The 21,215-nt window shown below is 41.9% G+C and overlaps 1 protein-coding gene across 1 annotated transcript in view; it reads left to right on the top strand.

The window, feature by feature from the left end:
• The window catches only part of tgfbr3 (transforming growth factor, beta receptor III), a 99,127-nt gene that overhangs the window by 34,973 nt on the left and 42,939 nt on the right, over nucleotides 1-21,215 (top strand). The window contains exon 4 of the mRNA XM_049587404.1: nucleotides 13,027-13,164. Coding sequence (XP_049443361.1) covers nucleotides 13,027-13,164 — 138 coding nt within the window. The remainder of the gene's footprint in view (nucleotides 1-13,026; nucleotides 13,165-21,215) is intronic.

Below are 21,215 nucleotides of genomic sequence, written 5' to 3'. Positions count from 1 at the left end.
TTCTGCAGATTTGACAAATAAGCGTAGCTTCCTGTGAGTTTTACCAACCACAATACCCCAGCACAACATAACAAGTATCTTGTTTGTGGTTGTGAAGATGCAGAGATGTGCAACACTAATGTCTCACATTTACCAACAAAAATTACTGCTAATGATCGTGCAAGACAGTCCCCTGATGTTCTGCCTGAAAGCAGGGTGTAAACAGTTGGTGGAACACAAACGAAATTCTACAAAACACACCTGGAGAATGGCTGAAACACATTGAAAACAGACAAGCCCAATTACTATGACAGAGGCTGTTGCATCCCAATCTTTTACAGGGGCTGACAGAATCAAAGTGAGTTAGATTAAATATGCATGGTCAGTGGTAATGTAAGTGTAGTATAAATCACAAACTTGGTACAGAGCGGTTTTATTCTCACTGGAATAAGTTGCCTGTAATACTGAAAGAATAATACAAAAACTGTGTTGGTAATTTTAACTTGCTGTCACAGTTTCATTGCAGAAAAATGTCTGAAAACATTGCAGCATGTATGATTAGAAAAGCTGCCATAAAGTCAAGCATTAAAGAGTGCTTCAGTCCCAAAAAACACCTGCAAAATCCTGGATGGCCTGAGCTGCTATAGCTCTGTTCAGAGGTAGTTGTGGTTTCATGGGAGTAGCTTGGTATTTAGTATAGATACATGAGAGTGATGTGGATTCTCTCATCTAAATCTCAGCAAGAATGCAAAAAGGGTATTTTCCAAAACTGGTGAATTATTCCTTTAAATATAGTGTTTTTCAGTAGTCAGATTTGGAAGCATCCACATTGATTTCACTCTGAGTCATGGGTCTTTTTCCGTGTTTGCTTTTGCATGTGTATGCTTTGCTTATTTTCAAAGCCAGCAGCGAGGTGCCTGGTCAGTCTGTGAATATGTAGATTTTCTCTGAGCGCGCCTCTTCACCTCTGCTGATGGGGGAGGAAGTGGTGTCTGGGCCACGGAGCAGACTGTATTTGGATGTTTTCACCGATGGCCTGCAGCACAAGAGGTGCCTGTGGCTGAGCTCTGGCTGTGCTGGACTGGCTGTCTGGGCTGAGGGGCTGCTGGAGAACATGATGTGCCCCAGTGACTCCTTATTAAGTGTCTGCACAGCCAAGTCTTGACCAGGTGGGGGAATAAACCTGCTATTGCACATGGTGTGTATGGACTAATGCGGACAAAGGGGATCGCATGGTCTATTTCAGATAGTTTTAAACACACACAGGCACAGACACACATCCTGCAGCTACTACGATGTGTGAGGCCTGCTTCACATCTCCTTCACATGCATGTGTGAAAGTCGCGGCTCGCAGTTTGTCCATATTTTCAGTCAAGACGTGAGAGCAATGAATTGTTTCCTGCCTGCACCAGTGAACCCATTCAGTATGGGTATTAACTAAGGGCTATGAACTGTTATCCACAGAAAGAAATGCACAGCTGGACCTGACTCAGAATACGCAGTTTGGCTCCTGGCCAATCTACACACCAAAGCTGAGTTATTAAGTGCAACAGAACACCTCAGTAGTGACTCTGCACAGTGCTTCGTCTGGGATCTGCTCACATTTAAAGGGCTCGGAGTCACCATAGAATAACACACCAGAAGAAGGAAATATGTTAATCATTCATTCAAGTAGCCTGAAGCTACAAATACCCACAATAATATTTTGGAGAGTATTGTAGGGATGTGCAAGCCATGTGTTCAAATCTGCTGAGCTGAAAGCATAGCATATGACTGAAGGACGTTTATTGTTGTAAGACTGAAACCTAAATGGAGTTTTTTAGTCTAAACTCATTAATCAATCAGTCAGATTTTCTGTTATTGTTCTTGATGCATCACTAATAAAAGTAAGAGCTCTAGTAGCTATGGGCAGAAGTATGCTACACATTGTTACCTTCTCCACTGTTCAGCTGTTCAGTTCATTTGCCTGAAACCACGAGCACTAAAGACTAATTCACTCAGACGTACCAGCATGGTAAACAAGAGACAAAAAAGTGGTGTCTCTATCTCTGAAGCGGCTGTGAAGTCTGACTGTGTCCACTCCTCAATTCTTTATACTCCTTTAGTCTGTAAGGGTCCGCCACTCAAAAGAATCAAAAGGGTTTTTCATAAAAATGAATCCGAGTTGTGAGTATTGTTTTAACGGGACAAATAGGAGTTGTGTCGGTATGCTGGGTTTCGTAATGTTCTAGTGCTTTAAAACGAGTAAGAGCAAGGAATTTAAATCCTGTCACAAATACACAATGGATGAGTTCAGTAATTGGAGCAAAAAAAAGCCCCGACTATTAATTGAGGTTTTACGGGATGACTGTTTCCATGCTTAACAGCACCATGTTAGCATTGAGCACTCCAGCATTTAGCTCAAAGCCTGAATTCAGCCTCTGTTTCCAGAAAAGTTTCTCTTCTCCAGTCAGTGGTACATTGGTCCAGTTTGGTGAAGAAGAACCTAAGAAATAAGAGCACTTGTCTTTTTTTTAATTAACATCCTGAAATGACATTCGGGGGGGTGGAGCCTGTCCCTGCTGACATTGGGCGAGAGGTGGGGTACACCCTGGACAGGTCACCAGACTATCACAGGGCTGACACATAGAGACAGACAACCATTCTCCCTCACATTCACACCTACGGACAATTTAGACTCACCAATTAACCTGCATGTCTTTGGAATGTGGGAGGAAGCTGGAGTACCCAGAGAAAACCCACACTGATACAGGGAGAACATGCAAATTCTGCACAGAAGGGCAACCGCAGCCCTCTTGCTGTGAGATGACAATGCTAACCACTGCACCACCGACAAGTCAAAAATGTCTTCCATGAAAAAGGCCTATAAGGGAGATTTTTTTTGTCTGTTTTCATTTGGCTAGTTTGCTTTTTCAAACCAACAATCTTCATCATACTCTGGATTTTTACTCAGCGTGTCTTTTAGACAGTGGGCTGTTTGTTTCATAGATTCATATTTCTTTTTCCATAAAATGACCAGTACTCAGCTCGCCTGGACGATCTATATTTTTTTATTTCTGTTATTCACATTCGTCTGAAGAAAAGAGTGATGATTTCCTCAGCTCCAGTGGTCCTGATCAAAGTAACAGAAGCCCCTTTTCTCTCTTACACCCTTGTGGGCCTCTAAAAGAAAGACAGCCCAGGCTGAGAGCCAGCGTGAAGAGGGCTAGTAAAGTGACAGTTTTGGGCTTGCAAGTCATAGGAAAGAGTGTAGTGCCTGGCTGTGGCTTTATGTATCTGCGGGTAGTGATTTCCTGAAATAATAGCAGAATCATTTTCTCAAAATTCAATTATATATTGTATATAAAAGACCTAATCCGCTGGATTTAGAGAACAAATGAGAGTTACAGTCAGACAGAGTTGTGTTGTAGACTAGTGCTGCTCAGATTTCATCCAAGCTTTAAACCTCTTGGGATTGTGAGGCAAAATATCTTTTTGACGGTTGGCTGTTGACCTGAAGGTGTTGGTGTTTTGCCACTTACACTCTACCAAAACAATGACCTCATCCTGAAGTGTTCTTTTCAGTTCTTTCTGCTTTGCTTCAACGGTGTAGGTATCAAGTTTGAACATTTTTCCATATGTTCCCTCTGTCACGCACTGAAGTGGCCTCTTGCACCCTGCTAACAAGCCACCACCACATATGTGCTGATGCAGAGCTTGGCACTATGTAGACACCTAGATCCCCTGTTGCTGCAAACTGTAGAGTAAAAACAAGCAACTGAAAACAAGAGGCCTGTCTGGGGATACAGTCGGGTGATAGGGTAGAAAATAAACATAAGGGGCCGGTGATATCTCGAATCTGCCATCTTTCTCTAATCAGTTTACCAAAGGCAAACATCAAACACAGCCACTGGCTCTGAATCAGGGTGAGGCAGAGCAGATGATTGTTTTATCAGCTGGAATTCGCAGATATCTTTGACTGTATGAGTGACTCGCTGGAGTAGCTCACCAGGCACAAACAGCTGGCGAGAGCACAGTGTCAGATAAGAGCAGAGCTCACACACAAGTCAAACTGCACACACAAAGCCAGCAATGTTTTTATTTGCACTTGTGCTCAGGTTTTTGTATGGCCGTATGCTGTCATGGAATGTCATATGTTTTTCAACCCAGGTTGTCAAATACCGACACTTTGTCGCACCCCTCGGTGTCTTATAGTAAAGGACAGGGCAGGCTCTTAGCGTGTTAATGTGACATGCTGCTGAAACACATTATAACACATGGTTAATGTTGTGAAACATTTGTGGTTTGGTTTATGCAACTTGGTAAGGTTTTGTGCTGTGTGATGTTTTGTGCTTAAACAAGTAGATTTGTTGTGTAGAATATCCGAAGTCACTATTAGGACTTAGGACGCACTCACACTGGCGCTATTTGGTCCGCTTTAAATGAACCCTGGTTCCCTTCCACGGATAGTTCGGTTCGTTTGGAGTGGTGTGAATGCTCTTTTGAACTCTGGTGCGCACCAAACGAGCAAACCCTGGTCCGCTTGAAAACTAGGGCTCTTGGTTCACTTGCAAGTGAACCCTGGTGCGGTTTGCTTACAGTGGGAAATGCAAACAGACTATCCAGCGAACCGAAGAGAGGAAGTGAACCAAAGAGAGGAAGTGACGTAGAGCGCAGTGTTTTGGGCAGAAAAAAAAACGGGAGAAGCAGAGGTAAAAAAAGAAAAAGTTGAAAAATGTCTCGTGGGCAGACGTAGAGTAGTGAAGAGGTGCAGATGCTTATTGATATATGGTCAGAGGACTATATATTGCAGTTGTTTTTGGCTACCCACAATGGATTTCCGTTTTCAGTCCTGGCCAGTCGATGAGCCAGGTTTTCTTCTTCCTCATGCTTTTTTTCTTCCTGGTCAGTGGTCGTTTTGGGCAATACCGCCCCCAAACGAGCAGCTGTTGTAACTGCGTGACGTTGTTCAGGTGGTTTGGTCCGCTTTAAAAAGTATAGTGTGAACGTGAACTGCACCATATGAAGGTGTAAAATTTTTCAGCGTTTGCTGCCCAATTGAACCGAGTCCGCTGGACTATCCTGGTGTGAATGCACCCTTAATTCAAAATTCAAATTGTGAACTATGACCATAAACAAGTCATTTTAATCGGTGTACAAATAACAGATACGTTACATTTGCATGTTTCATAAGTATCATATCAACGTTGCTAAAGTGACATAGCATATGATCTGGCTTTGTTACTGGGAGGTGGAGGGGATGGTGAATGACGTGACACCAAGGCAAGGCACCTGCCAAGCTTCAGACTAATGCAGAACACTGTTCGAAGCCAACAAACAGTAAAAACACTTGTTTTTCTGGTCTTCACTGCATTTGTAGCAGCTATTTAGCATCTAAAGTTGTTGTTTTTTAAAGCGACCTGTTGCTGTGTTTCCAACAGCAGTAGTGTTATGAAAAGCAGTTGTTTTTTGCATTGAGACATTGCTGTGTTTTCACTGGGGGTTGGTGCCATGAAAAAGGGTAGTTCTTTACCTGAATATAGCTGCATTTCCTGCTGGGATTTTACCCAAAATAAATGATATAATAATTAAGATAATAATTCAGTAACGATACAATCAATAAAATTATAGCACCAACATTGTCTGTTGGAACACACTAATATAGGAGCCACAATCACTGTAGAAAAATAAATAAAACTTTAGTTTCTTCCTTCCAAGTAAGTACACAAATCAAAACACTAAGGTGATATATTGAGTTTATATTGATATTCTTGCAGATAGGGATTTTTAATTTCCGTTCAACTTTAATCTAATCTGAGTGTTATCTTGGTCTGTCCTGATGACCCTGTCTCCTTGCCTTGATGTTGTTTTTTTCAGCATGTCCTACACTCTGCCATATCACTCAAAGATTGCTATCCAGAGGTCCCGTCTCACTTTGACGTCTCTCCAGTATGCGCGTTGAGCCGAGCGCAGGCTGATTACCATCACAGTCCAGGGGAAAGGCTCCAGGTAGCATCCCCATCGCACCCAAATATGTGGGTGGCACTGATAAGAGCGGTCACCAGGTTTTGGTCCAGCTTCCCTTCCCTCTATACACCCTCAGTGATCCAGAAAGAACCAAGATCCAGACAGACAAGACACACGCACATACACACACATCAGATAACATAGTATGATTGGTCCCAGGCTGTGAGCTTTTCTCCTCTTGGAGCCATGACTTTCGAGCTCTTAGCCAGGCTCTCTTTGTTTTCCACTTTTGCAGTGTTCCATGGTTTAGCGTGCAGAAGTTTATCTAACAGTTTTTTGTTAGAATCTGGATATTGATCTATTTCAGACCCATTCTCGCTCCTATTTAAAAGCCAGTTGTTGTTGTTGTTCAGACATTGTTCAGCATGTCTCTGCTTCATGTCATGGAATACATTGTGCTTTCTGTGATTATTATTTCCTGGGAGGGGGAGTGTGCTTCTAGATTAGCCCTACTTTTTGGCTAATTAGAGGATGTTTTGGGTTTTCTCTGAACCAACAGGGATCATCAGGCACTTAATCAGCTCTGTCAATAAAGGAAACTGCAAGGACTGGGAGCTGTGCTGATACAGAGCTCTGACTGCAGGGTGTTTGCTGGTTACACCGCCGGGGCACAATATTTGTCTGTAAAAGTGTCGCGTTACAATGTTGATGCTCAGTGTTTACGAAGCACACTTGAAACTCAGTGTGATTCAGCCGGCTTGAAGGTCATGAAATTGCAACCACATGCTCAAGACAGAACAAACAAATCAAGCTTCACAATTACAGTGTCACGGGCATCAGTACATTCTAAATCTAACCATGTGGCTTTGTTATACAATAAAAAGGCTTGTGTATGATTCATCATTTGAGTTTGCGTTCCAGTTGGCAGTATGTTTGTTGTTGAAGTTGATTTAGAGCTTAAAGTCGAGGCTGTATTGTTTCTTTTTTAACATTTCCATTGTTTACACATGCTACTACCACTAATGGTATGCTCTGTGACGGGCCTTGCTTGTCTCGCTACAGCTGTCGTCCCTTGTGTGGAGTGTAATTTCAGTAACGTGATAGGTCTAGACAAGCTTCCATCCATGGCTGCTGGCAAATGCGCCCCCGTAACTGTAATGGACACTGGACCCCCAAATCCTTGTGCCAGCCTCCTGATAATCAATCAGGCGTGGCCTCCCGTCCTCAGCAGACCCTCCCCACAGGGTCCCATAAAGGTAGAGGGGACAAGTCAGCGCCACCTGATCCTTGCGAACACCATTAGAGGCACTTTGATGCTTGGTGTTTCTGCACCTCTTCTCTCCACACCCTGGCTGTGTGACAAGGTCTGTTGCTATGCGCACCAGTCTTACCAAACCTCATGACGGCAACTCCGTGGGCAGAGATGAACACCAGCTGCTGCTGAGTCCCGATCATCGCTTACATTGTGCAACCCAGCTCTGGTCAGAGCTGATATAGCTTGGCATTATCACTGTTTACCTGGTAGAGCTTGAAGAACAGCAGATAATGAGCAGTTTTCTCTTTTCCACCATCAGTGCCTCTTGGCACTTCCTCTCCACGGTGCTCTGTTTGTGTGTGTGTTTTCAGGTGACTCACGTCTTCTGGAAATGTTTCTGTCTGGGTTTAAAATTCCTCATATTTTACAACTCTCTCCCTCATTTTCATTCTCCTTCTGCCTCTGTCTTCCATCTCTCAAAGCCAGGGGCCTCAAAGCCAAGCCAGGTATGATTATATCTAGGTTGTTGCTCTCAAAGGAGCGATACACACACTTTTTCCAGTCTGGACTAACGGGAAGGCAAATGCGAAAAAAAAAGAGAGCAGTGCGTCTCTGAGTCTCTGATCTGTTTGTTTGGATCACTATCCAGCTTGCCTCATAGATAACCATTCAGTAATTTCTTCCATTTTCTTCTCTCAGAGGGACTTTTTAATGATTTGTGCAGCACTTTCATGGACCACATCACTAAATACTCGTTTGTGTTGCTCTCCTCCGGGGCTTACATCTGCTGGGGACTGATAATTAGGTTTTGATGCTTCTTGTTCACTCTGTCTCTGCTGTCGGTGTCTCTTGTTAAATGGCTTCGTGCGGCATCATAGTGACAAGTCTTTGAATGTTGAGTATCTGCCAGAAGATAGAAATCATACTTCACTGGATAGAATGGATCTCTTTTATGGGAGACAGGAGTCTGGCATGCAGTTGGCTTGGAGAGGTTTGTGCGTGAGAGAGAGCGATAGAAGGCAATATTTTTCATATCCTGCCTACTGACAAGATAATTGCATTTTTTCTGACCAATATGGAAATTGGAATGGTGATTACTGTCTATGAATTAAACTGCAGGCCTGTATTTATGGTCTGCATCACACTGAACTGAAGACATTGATGAGGTTCAAAGTTCGTTCTTGACCTTGAAAAAAGCAGTTGACAAAACAGTCTCACCTGAAGGTTGACCTGTAGCTGTTCTGGATAGATAGATTATATGAAGCTAGAGCCACAAAACCAATTGGCTCAGCTTAACATAAAGACTGAAAACACAGGGGGACACAACTTGCCTGGCTCCGTCCAAAGTAGAGGGTGACAAGGAAATGAGGTTTCAGTCTTGTCCCATCCCAATCCCATGACAGAGAAAAAACAAAATTCCTGTCCCATCCCTATCTCGGAAAAATGACTCCCATCCCATCCTGTTCCCATGTTGTGTTTTTACAAAGAATATAGCATATATTTATATTAGAAATGCACATTTATATATAAAAAAGCTATAAAAGCTGTGCTTATTTAATCAAGTATAAGCACCAAACACGCAGGCAAATCCTTGTAAGTGAAAACCTACTTGATAATACACCTTATTCTGGTTCTAAATTCTTCAGTCATGTTGCAGACAACTAGCACTCCGTGTGTTAGCTTGATGCTAACACATAATGGGAATTACCATCAATGCAAAATGGAAATTAGCGTAGTGATCATGATAATATTATCTTCACAAACATTACTTTCTCGTCTGTAGAAACAAGGCAGAAGCTGCTGGCAAACTTTATATTGCTAGCTTGATATTACGATTACCATCCTGTTGGCATCCGTTGATTCTTTTTCCTGTCCCGTCTCAATCACGTGATGGATAGCAAAATTGACTCCAGTCCCACAGGTATCCCACAGGAATCATGTGACTCACAGAATTCCCAAAAAGATGCCACCCTCTAGTCTAAAGTAAGGGTGTTACGATCCATTGATCTGGATAGATGCATTGATTAAATGATCAACCGCTTAATGTCATAGATTCAAAGTTAAAACATCAATAAAATGTTGTCATCTTTAAGATACGCCTTTGTTTTGAAATTCCCATAGTATGACTGTGTTCCCATTTCTGTCCTCCTTAACCTTTAAACAGTGCTAGCAGCCTAGTGCCAACAAGCACCCAAGAAAAAGACAATGAGAGTATAATTGATGTCGTCTTATATTGATCACTGGCCCCTGAATTTAATTGAGTCAAAATCATATCGTTGCAGACTTTATGATGTCAGCAGATATTTTATTATTGTCCAAACAATCAATATAATATAGTGCTGCAATGAAACTTGTGATTCACACTCCCAGTCCAAAGGTGACAAGATCCACCTACCAGCACCTCTAGCAGATTATTATGTAGCGATGGGAGTGACGAACTGGTCCCAGTTAAGAACTGGTTCTAAATTGTCCGAACCATCAGAAAACATTCCTCTGAGCTTATCACTTCCTTTTATCAATGCTGGAATGTTTTTCTCACATTTGCACATTGCAAAACAAAGATTTAAAACTCATGCATCTACGCTACAGAAACTTCCAACAAGAAGGAGTCATGGCAGAGAGAAAGAAATGGTCAAAAGCGTGGCTTCAGGCTTCAGGTCACAATGAAGGACGACACTGATTCAGAACCCTTTTAACAGACTCTTCCATCAGTGGTTTATGTTGTCGTTGTACAAATTAGTCTTAAAGAGTACAGTAATGTCGCTTGATTTTTATTGTTGATTAGTAGTGACTGAATGAGTGATGCAGAAATGCATTGTACCAGAAAAATGGTACTGGTTTCTATTAAAGATGTAGATCTTCATCTTGATAATGTACGCGCCTCAACCACATCCAAACAAATTACCGGTATAAATGTTCTCTACAGTTTTTCCACGGTTCAGATACGCTCAACATTAAACTGTCAACATATTTTTACAATCACCGTCATAGTAATTTCAGATCGTTTGTTCCATTATTAGCTTCAATCCAAGCCCAAAGGCTCCATTTCTTTAGAAAAGCAAAGGGCCAATATTTTTGCGAGCTGTGATTGATTAAATTACTGAAGGGGTCGTTTTATCACATAATGTGATTCCTTGTGGATTGAATTAGTGATTAACAGGCTTTTACTGCTGACACACAGGATGGGGCTAATACGATTAGTCTGGGAATACAGAGGGGAGGAAGTTTAAAGAAGAGTGTCAGACAGACCACCATATCCTCCAGAGTATCACTTCTCATCAAAGCTAGAGAGAACAATTGAGAATTTTTAATAACTCTGGCGTAATGGCAATGTTATCAATTAAGTGGTACAATTAAAAAGTTCTGCTGATCTGCAAAGAGGACGATGAAAGCCAGATCCTTGTCTGAAATGAGTTTGAGTTCAGTTGGCGGAAATTGGAGAAACGGCATATGTGTATTGTGCACCCTCGGCATGGAATATGTTGCAAAATCACTTGTTGCTCAGTGAATTAATCTTGTTAAATGCTTTTAAGTCCAAAATAAAAGAACCAGAGGCACATTTCTTCAGATGTTGATCTTTCTAGTTTATCTTCTTATGAAACGAACTTTTGAAATTCTCTTTTGTAATGTGAGTTTTTGTGTTTTTTTGTCTGTAACTATGTGTTTTTAATTTATGTTCATTTTTCTCTTGATTAAAAGGACAGTTCACCCCAAAATCAAAACCAAATATTCCTGTGGTGCTATTTATCATTCAAGATTGTTCTGGTTTTAGTTGCCGAGTGTTGGAGATATTGGCTGGAGCAATATCTACCTTCTCTCCAGTGTAATGGAACTAGATGGCACTTGGCTTGTGGTGAAAAAGAGGTAGAGCCTGCACACTTACTCCATGCCACAAACTTTAATGAACAACGTTTCGATCCTAGAGGGATCTTCGTCAGGTCTGAATGGACCTGAAAGGCTCTACCTCTTTTTCATTCATGTTTTGTGCCAGCCTTGCACCTTTTTTGATGTGCGTATAACTATCCTCTCGCACACTTGGCTTGTGGTGCTCAAGGCACAAAAAAACATTGTAAAACCTCAACAGCAATGTTCAGAAGTTATGATCCACAGACCTTGTTGTGAGCATTTTCATGTAGGAACTATTTTCTTTCTACTGAGCTACACCCGCTAACCTAGTTCCAGGGTTTTCCCTGCCTATCTAAGACAAAGGCGGGCCGCTTGGGTGATTCTGGCCGCCGCCTTGGTTAAAGCGCGTGTGTGTGCGCATGAGGGGCGTTCAGATGTAGTGTCTTTTGCGCACACAAACCCATTACTTTGAATGTAGACGCGTGTCATGTGCGCTCACAACCCAAAGCGATGACGTAGCGGCGCGCATTTGGTGTGACACGCTTGTTTATTCGTCCAGCCTACAGCTCCATGGACCTGTTTCTCCCTCCAATGTTGTGTCAGATCCCGGTTTCCCCTCAGGCTGTGTCACTCCTACTGTTTCCCACGGAGCTACATCGCCTCCGAGATGTAGAATATGTATCATAGAAGAGAAACACACATTTCAGGACCACTGACTTGTATCATCAGAACAGACATGTCCTGTGATTTTCAGCCTCCTTACATATTTAATAGAGGGGAGACAATACCTGACAGTAATACTCTCAGCTGTCAGGATGTGCCTGCTGTAAATGGTAAATATAATCATAGAAGGCTGAAAATCGCAGGACATGTCTGCTCTGATTATACAAGTCAGCAGTGTAAAGCTCAAGTATGTGGGGGCCTCCTTTAATATTTAATAGAGGGGGGGATCGTATCTAAAAGTATAGCTGTCAAGATGCCCCCCACCACAGGCCTTTGCCACCTTGGTCTCAAAAAACCCCATAAAAACCCTGAGTTCATCTCACACCACTGAGCTAGCTAACGTTAATCTCGTCCATAAGTAGATGCACACTTCCCTTTGCGCCGTGGACTACGGATTATCTTGACCAGGTCATGACTTCTACAAAGAGACATTGCTGCTGAGTTTTTCAAATGCATTTTTTTTTGGTGCTTTGAGCACCACAAGCTGAGCGCCATCTAGTTCCATTATGTTGGAGAGAAGGCAGACATCTCTAGAGCTGATATCTCAAACACTCTACACCTCACACCAAAACAATCTAGACTGATAAATAGCCCTTCAGGTAAGAGTAAAAACATGTATTTTTAATTTTGGGGTGTACTGTCCCTTTAAATAAGAGGGTAAATTAAAAAATATGCTTGAGTCATGAACTATCTGACTAGTTTGGTCCAGACAAGTCTAGCACAGGAAACAAGTAAACAACATTTGAGGTCCCAAAGTAGTTGTAGTTTGTTTTCCCCATCTCACTACCAGACTGTGAAAATCTATTTTAATGGCAGTCTGAGAACCAAAGGCATAGCTGCATGCTGTAGAGATGGTAACAGAGAGCCGCCACTTACTATTTTTTCCCTCTGTTAACAAAGACTCCACTGTGTGAAAGTTCAGATCCCACTGAGGCTACATATCAGAGCTAAGCAAGTGCCTTTTAGGGAGAACACAGCATGCCGTCTTTGTGAGTTTATCAGCAAAGTGAGTACATAAACAACCACAAAGCCTGATAAAGAGCAATAATCAACAACATTATAGCGCTGCAGTTACACCAGGATAGTAACTGTGTCGCTTGATATTTTTAGTCATATTACAAGCAACATGGAAAAAATCAAAGCTGTGACATTTGTGGATCATGTCATGTGCTGTGAATTTTCTCTGTTTATGCTCTTATCTCTCTCTCAGTGTACTTATTTTTACCAGTGTGCTTTATGTGACTTCAATCCCCCCCCCTTTTTTTTTGCCTCACCAGGTTGAGCTGCATCTGAAACCGATCCAGTCTCTGCTGCGCCACCAGAAGCCACTGGTCTTTGTGCTCAACTCCCCCCAACCACTCATCTGGAAGATCAAGACAGAGAACCTGGCCCTAGGCATTAAACGTACCTTTCATGTGAGTCCAGCATCTCTAAGAGCCTTTAAATCCTACTTCCTAAAAACGGTGTATTCATTTCCTCACAGGCTAAACCGTCCTCCCGTTTCAGAAGTCTTCTTCTCTGAGCAAAATATTTAAAGCGATGTAAATATGCAGAGGAGGCCTTTCCAAACTCGGCAAGAGGCATTAATCTCTGTACACGCACATACATAATGTTTTAGTACATACACATTTAGCTACAGCCGAACACTTTACAATTATGAACAATTATGGAAGTAGTTTTAGATAAGTACAAGTTTCATTAACAATAATATTCATTGATTTATATTTAATGATTCAGTGTGCAATCGCGAGATTTTATTTTTACTAGCATTATGTTACCAAATCAGTATCACTCTGTCACATCGTGGTGTAAAATCTATTTATTTAAAATGATGAAATGTGCTTTCTCAGCTTTATTCACACTCTATAACCACAGGCCTCCCTCCCTCCCTCCTGTTAACGGTCCTGTTGATAGCTTGGCAGCTGTTCAAATCAGACAGGGCGTATCCGTACACCACGAAAACCCTAACAACGGGGAATGTGTGGTAGCAAACACTAAACCACTAAAGCTCTGCTGAGTAAGGAGGTGATCTCTCACCCTCTAATATTAGCTGATATCCTGAATTATATCACCACTTTGTTTGGAAATAATGACAATCCTATAAGTTGGTGTCCAGCTTGAGGTCTCGCTGATCCAGACATGAAACATCAGCAAAACATTCGATCGCTCAAAAAAGAAGTCTTCATCACTGACTCAAAGTGACACTTTTTCAGAACAGCCGTGACTGTGGCTACAAATGGTAGTTGCAGGACAATGGCACATTGAATTTACCTGCTAGAATGTAGAATAACAGGTCCACAAGTAGCAAATGGTGATAAAGCCAGTAAAGATTAGCTGCCATAAACTACTGATCACACCAGACCAATTTAGGCTGTAGCAGCAAAACTTAAATATTATGCTAACTTTCAGGTTCATACTTCTTGTAGTAGAACCAAAAATACATGTTTATATGATTTACTGGTCAAAAAACACTTTATTGTCCTCATACTTACTGTGCTTGGATTGGTCTCTCAGGCTTCAAGTAACGCTGCTCAGCCTTGTTTCCAATTTTTCCCAGTGGCCACTCGCAGTATTGCAGCAAAGAAAACAACAACAACAAAAAGAGGTGCAGCCCGAAATGCATTTTCCCCGTAGACCACCAGAATAGAAGAGACATCTGTAAAACTGCTAACAGGACACATCAAATGTTTTGATCCTTCAAAGTTTTATATGTCATCACAATGAGAAGTTTTTGAGCTGAGTGGGAACGTGCAGATGGTGCGGGCAGGAGTAACACTATTGTGCATATTCAGCAAACTGCATATCGCAGAAAGTAAACCTGGTACTAGAACCTTTTTTCTTCGTAAATGTGCCAGGCGAGCAATTTTGATCGGACCGAATAGGGTTCCATCTTGGAGTCTGGTATCCAGGTCTAATAATACATCCATGGCGTTTTTGCACCGTCTTTGCAGCTGGGGAAAGACTGTAACATATTGTAGCGATACTTTCTACTGTGAAAATCACCTATAACAGTTTTAAAACATAACCGGAAATGTTCCAGTGGGAATATCACACAGAATTAGGGAGAAATTAACAACATCGGCAACCAAGATTACATGTTTACCTGATGTTAGCATGTAGCTACATGTAGCAGTGTACTATTATCGTGTATGGCGGCACATTCTCCTATTAAATATCAATAATAAAAGTTTCTTAACACAACTGGACATGTTCCAGCAAGAACATGAGCCGAAATTGGGCAGAAATGAACAACACTGGCAACTAAAATTACATGTTTACCTGAAGTTAGCATGTAGCTACATGTAGCAGTGTATTATGACTGTGTAAAGGGGCACTTTTTCCCATTAAATATCAATAATAAAAGTTTCTTAACTCAACTGGACATGTTCCAGCGAGAATATGAACCGAAATCGGGGAGGAATGAACAACACTGGCGACTAAAATTACATGTTTACCTGAAGTTAGCATGTAGCTACATGTAGCAGTGTATTGGCAGCTGAGGAATGACTGTGTATAGCATTACTTTCTCCCATTAAAAATGAATGATAAAAGCCTCTAGCAGGGATATGATCAGAAATATGGGAGAAATTAACAACCTTGGCAGTCAAGTTTACATGTTTCCCTGAAATTAGCATGTAGCTACATGTAGCGGTGTATATAATGTAAGCACTTGCAGTCGCTGCCCTCTGTCTCGAAAGCAGAAAAACATGTTGGAAACAGGGTATTCAAGAACAGTTTGAAGCCTGAGGTTTTGCTTACAGGGATTAGTTTTACATACGTTAACCTCATTATTTTAAACTTTGGTCAGGCTTAATACAAAAAGGCAACATTGTAATGTTATATATAGGACAGAAAATAAGTAAAAGCGTAAAAGGTCCCCTTTAAAGTGTATTTAATTGAAAAATTGTTCATTTATTTGTCTATAAATTCAACTTAACATTTGCAAGAGGTGTCACAGCAATATGAAAAAAGCACACCAGATTTAGGGCCTGGGGACATTTGCAGGGGGAATAAAAGAAGTTTTGGTGAAGGATATTTCAGTGTATCTGGAGCCAGGTCCCCTGGAGAGACGGCCGTTTTTAGTAAAGGTACCAGGGGGCCTCGCTGGGAAACTTAATAAAAAATGTAAAAATGGACTGCTTCAGTGCCCATGTTCAAAGCCTGTGTATCACATGAGAAAATCATGACAAAATGAGACCTCAGAAGCCTCAGCCGCGGCTTAACTACACTGCAGTATATTGCAATGAAAACTCTTTTTTCTCTTTGCCTTTATATGCTCTGAAGGCTTTTCTGTATTTTTGGCTTCCCAGAAGTAATCATTTTCAATTGTACGTTAACACCACAGCATTCTGCAAGAATGTGGTATCAGGTACACAAATGATTTCCACATGTGGTCCAGAGTTTTCTTGCTTACCTCTCGTGCGCAAAACATCCTGCTGTGAAAGTCACTACGACACGGAGGAAAACATCCATGGATTGCAAAATCCTTGTGCTATACACAGACACACTCACACACACACACACACACACACATACACACACACACGTTATATAAAAAGTTGTCTGCTGCCCTGACACATTCGCTTTATCCTGGCTCCTTTGACTTTAAGAGCAGCCAGTGTTAATATGCATCTTCTAGACCATATGAAACTTTCTAGGCTTATCTGACATGTGACTTCAAGCAGATTTATTAGTACATCGTCACCTCTTAAGGATAGGGTTACGTCTTTCACTCATCTTGCATCCAGATAATAATTTCTTTGAAGAGGATTCTTAGTGAAATTTAGAAAATATGTTGTTCTAAACAAAACAATTCGCCTTGAAAGACATTTTTCGGTCCCTTTTTATAGATTTCTTGTGCGTGAGTAGGATCACAGCTTTCAGAGAACAACATGAAGACATGAGGCTCCTTTTGATGTTCATTTCCTGTGGTAATAGGAATAAATGTTCTCGTGTCAAGAGAAGTTGTTGAATTTCATGCAGACAAATGTGCATCTGGCCTGCTTGTATTTTCCTAAGCTGTGATATTGTGTGGCCAGTGAGATGGGTGTTTCTGCAGAGACCAGCAGGTCAGCATCACAGTAAGAGTCTCCCCTTGTCAGTGGTGGCAGACGGAAAACAGCTGACAGCCATCATTTTAAGCCTTCAGTCCAGGCAGGGCTGTTGCTGTGTGTCTAATGATGTTGGACATCAGGGAGAAACGGTTAATGAAAGACAAAGAGGCTGCTCTGAATATACTTTTTAAGAGATAAGATGCATCTCTGTGTTAGAGGAATGTGTATCTTCCGATTAATTTACAGTAGCTACACATGCTAAGCCATTTATCTGACTGGAGCAAAAGTATTCTTTCTGAGACAAAACTGAGTTATAAGTTTTCTCTGCTGGCCCTCAGTACGATACTTGTCTGCATCTGACACATGCTGATTTTCAAGTGAGGCGAGGAGAGATAAAGAGAATCTTAACAGTGAAGAAGGAGATCCCTGCGGTCAGACAAAGCTGAGCTAATGGTTTTGACTGACTGCAGGGGGCCCTGCTGAATTAGGTGTTAAGTATTTTGTGTCCGAGTGACAGCACTGAGCCCTCTGGCAGTGCAAGCTGATGGTATCTTATCCACCAGCCTGACCATCCTAGACGCTGCTCCTCTTCTCTCCACAGTGACACCTCATTAACATGCCACACAACTCAAATACCACACATCATCCTGCTGGACGAACAACCGCCAACCTTCTCTTTACTCTAATACGAACAGAAGAACATCAGACTGTTTCAGTTCTTTGCAAGCTGCAAACCCAAGGGCTGAACCATTAGGTCAATGTGGAAGTGCCAAAAACTGCAGTTCCTCTAATGGCCACTTGAGGCTGGCTCCAAGAGCAAGTCAATTCCCATAGACCCCCATGTTAAAATGCCCAACTTTACAGCAGAAATAAACATGTGTACAGCCTGGTACAAAGAACGGGTTTGGTCTCTGTAGCTAATTTCCCAGTTAAGGATGACTGTACAGGGCTGTTTAATACTGTTAAGGCTCAAAGTTATAAGCATATCACAGGCATGGTCACAATGTCGGTTACCATGGCGTTACCCCAGAGTATAGGTATAGCCATAGCTGTTTGAATTACAGCATGTTTTCAGCTCATTAAAGTTAATTGTAATATTTTGGTTGCCCAAAAAACACTTGTTCAGCGTCCGGTTGTACTAAAAGTAACTTTTTTTTTTTACTGGCAAAAGTTAGCATTAGCATTAACAATATCACAGTTAACCATTGACCCAAGCTAGCAGCTAGCGTTACCCTCTGGTCACAACATGGTCCCTTCTGGCTCCAGAAATCCAACATGGCGAGGGCCAAAATGCCAAACGTGAGGCTTCAACACAGGGAGTTCAACAATGGATGATGTCATGGTGGCTACATCCATTATCTTATACAGTCTACGATTTTCCCAAAGAAGATGTCCCAACCTGTGCCGTGCGTCAGCAACCAGGCTAAGCAATGTGTTGACAGTACCTGACAGTTACTATTTCTCTTTATTAGAGTCTGTATTATGTAAGCCTATCTAAAATATCACAATACACAAGAAACAAAAATTATTCTAGCAGAGGAGATGATTTAAATTTAAGAGTATTACATTAGGTCTAAATAAATTACTTAGCCTCTCATTTGCAGTGGGAGAAATCACAACAGCGCCTGTCAAACTTCTTGTTCTTGCACAGTGTGTAAGCAGTTTTTAATAATGCTGGCAACATATTTACCACTTGAAATTCACACTAAGTTTTGAAACGATGTGTCCTTGGTTTCAGACAGTCAGACAAAAGCAGGATTCCAGTATCTAGCGGGAAGTGGTTACACTTTTGGCCCCTTTTTTTGTCTTTTTAAGCTAAAACAGGGATACCACCCTCCACGCTGAGTCTCTTACTGCAGCCCTGTGCACTCTGCTCCAACATATGGTGAAATCCAAAGCTTGGCAGGCCTGCCGCACCTAGTTACTGTTGCTATGATTGGACAATATGATCGGGGGAGGATTTTTTTTCTGCCACAAAAGTACATATGTACCGGGATCAGAGATGCAGAAATCTTGGTGCATTAGTGACTGCCAATTCCCGCACTTAGTGATCCATGCCTCTCAGGTGGAGGAGCTGCTGTGGTGAGGTCTTACAGTAACAGAGTCGAGAGGAACTGGTTTTGAGCTTAACACTTCAGAACAGAAACCCACTGCCAGACCTCCCTCACTTTGCCTTTCCATTGGAGAGGCTGTTTCCTGGGGCTAATTGGACTCTGATTCGGGCCTGCCAGTCCTTGTTTCCTGGTCCCGGTGCTCTCGGCTCCGTGGACACAGATGGGCTGCCTGCTGGAAAACCTTCAGAGATGTTGAGCACACTGTTGCTGTTGGCCACTGGTCCCTGCCGCCTTTTAAAATGCCAGAATCCAGACTTTTGTTGTAAAACATGTTCTCTGCGGTACTCCCCGTCAATCAGCAGCAGGCAAGAATCATCATGGGTCTAAAATGACATGAAATATAAACACTGAAATCATGCCAAATTTTATTTTACCAAGGGACACCAGGATTCCAAGTGAGACACATGTGCAGAGTGTGTTGTGTTGACTTTGTGGCCAAGTGTATATATTTCTTTCTGATGGTTAGGGGAGGGGGGCTGTGTTGCATCTCTGCTTGAAAGGCTTGATCTGGATCAAATGTTTTGTGACTCTGGATGGAGCAACACTGTAAAGTTTAGCTGTTGGCTCGCGTTGCCTATTGTTTGTTTGCCAAGCTTCGCCTTTTCACTCCTGTAGTTCTTTCATTAGTCTACAGCTCAGAGTATGAGCTGTTTTGCTCTCACACGAGCTCTCAATGTACGTAATTGCTAATGGAAACCATGGGTAGCCACTATTGGTTTTTACTTGGAGACAGGAATGGCAGAGGAAGGTTCCCGAATGGCGCTGAAACATATGGTATTGTTTTCTCCACAAAAGAGGCTGCCAGTTCACAGGAGCACACGCACATTTGCAGTGTGATTAGCTCCCCGTATCTCATCAAGAGAGATGAGATCAAATCAGCCACAGAGGCATTTATCACATTAATATCACCAGAGAGTTATTGCATGCTCATATTATCTATCAACCCGTTCTGCACTTTCCATCCCCCTCCTCTGTTTGCAACACCTCTTTATTTCTAAACAGCCTTTTGTGATTTCCCAGGCTCAGGGTGTTGCTCAGTGGAGGATTTCAGCTCTGTGATAATTGATCTCAAACACTTGGATGCCGTCTCCTTTTTACTGCTGGACGTAATATGTTGGTGCTTGTAGGCAGAACGGGCAGGAAATATACTGTTAAATGTTTTGGCCCATGTAGGGTACTGACTGATGTGCTTCTATCGCAGAGATAATGAAGAGAGGCGTTATCTTAACTAACTTTAAACATATATAATATTAGTTAAGACAGGAGCTGCCATTTGAGTTGCTGGAGAACTGCCTGCCTGCAAATACCATTACAAACATAAGTACATGAGTTTCCACCATCACGGACATGAAAGCATGAGTCTCGGTCCCCATGGTATGTAACTCGCTTCTCCTCTACATTCTTTGTATGCACTCAGCTGCCAAGTCTGAGGAATTCCTCTTAAGTCGAGGTTAGATTCCGTTTTCATGTATTTTAACTTCAGAACACATTACAGGGCCTTTGCAGCTAACAAAATTTACCTTCAAGATACTTTTTGGCAGTAATAGCAACAGATTGCTTAATAAGAGATGAGCTCTGTTTTCTTACAGTGAGGTTATGCTTTAGTTGGCAGCACAGAGGAACTCTCTACTCTAGAACTCTGGACCTTTTTGCTTAACACGACAGTATGAAAGTAACAGTATTTAGAGTATTGAGTGACCGCTTATGTAAATAGTAAGCACTCTAGTCTATTTATATTTATATATTCTACGTATTTAGATTTATATATTCCACTAAAGCTCATGAAAGAAATTGTTCTTTCCTTTCCAGCACTTTAAAGGCTCTTTTTTTACTGAAATGGGGCACCAACACAAATGACCAGCAAATTTTGGCAATTTTGGTGACCGCAGGCATTTGCGCAAAACAAGTGCAACCATACACTATGTATAAAGATGTCTCCACTGACCCCCACTGTACAACAATATAGGGCTGTATTCAAACAAAGAAAATCTTAGGGGACTGAAATTCTACCTACTCTTCAACTAATCGGTCTATCTCTGTATTGCATCAGCCACAGTGTACTCTACCTGGTAGCACTGTATGCCCCAAGAAAGCTGTCTTTTCCTAGAATAGGGCTCAAAACCAAGAAAAAGTACCACGCACAAAAACAAATCAGCAAAGCTTTGCAATTTTAGTGAGCACAGGCATTAGCGCAAAACAGATGCAACTACTGACTGTAAATAAAGATGGAAAACACATCTTCACCTCCTCCCACTGTACACAACATGAAGCCAAAATATCCCAGACATAGCCACTGCC

Source organism: Epinephelus fuscoguttatus, linkage group LG10 (genome assembly GCF_011397635.1).
Source record: "Epinephelus fuscoguttatus linkage group LG10, E.fuscoguttatus.final_Chr_v1".
Taxonomy (NCBI): Eukaryota; Metazoa; Chordata; class Actinopteri; order Perciformes; family Serranidae; genus Epinephelus; species Epinephelus fuscoguttatus.
Note: the sequence above shows the minus strand (reverse complement) of the source record. Positions and strands in the feature narration are given on the sequence as shown.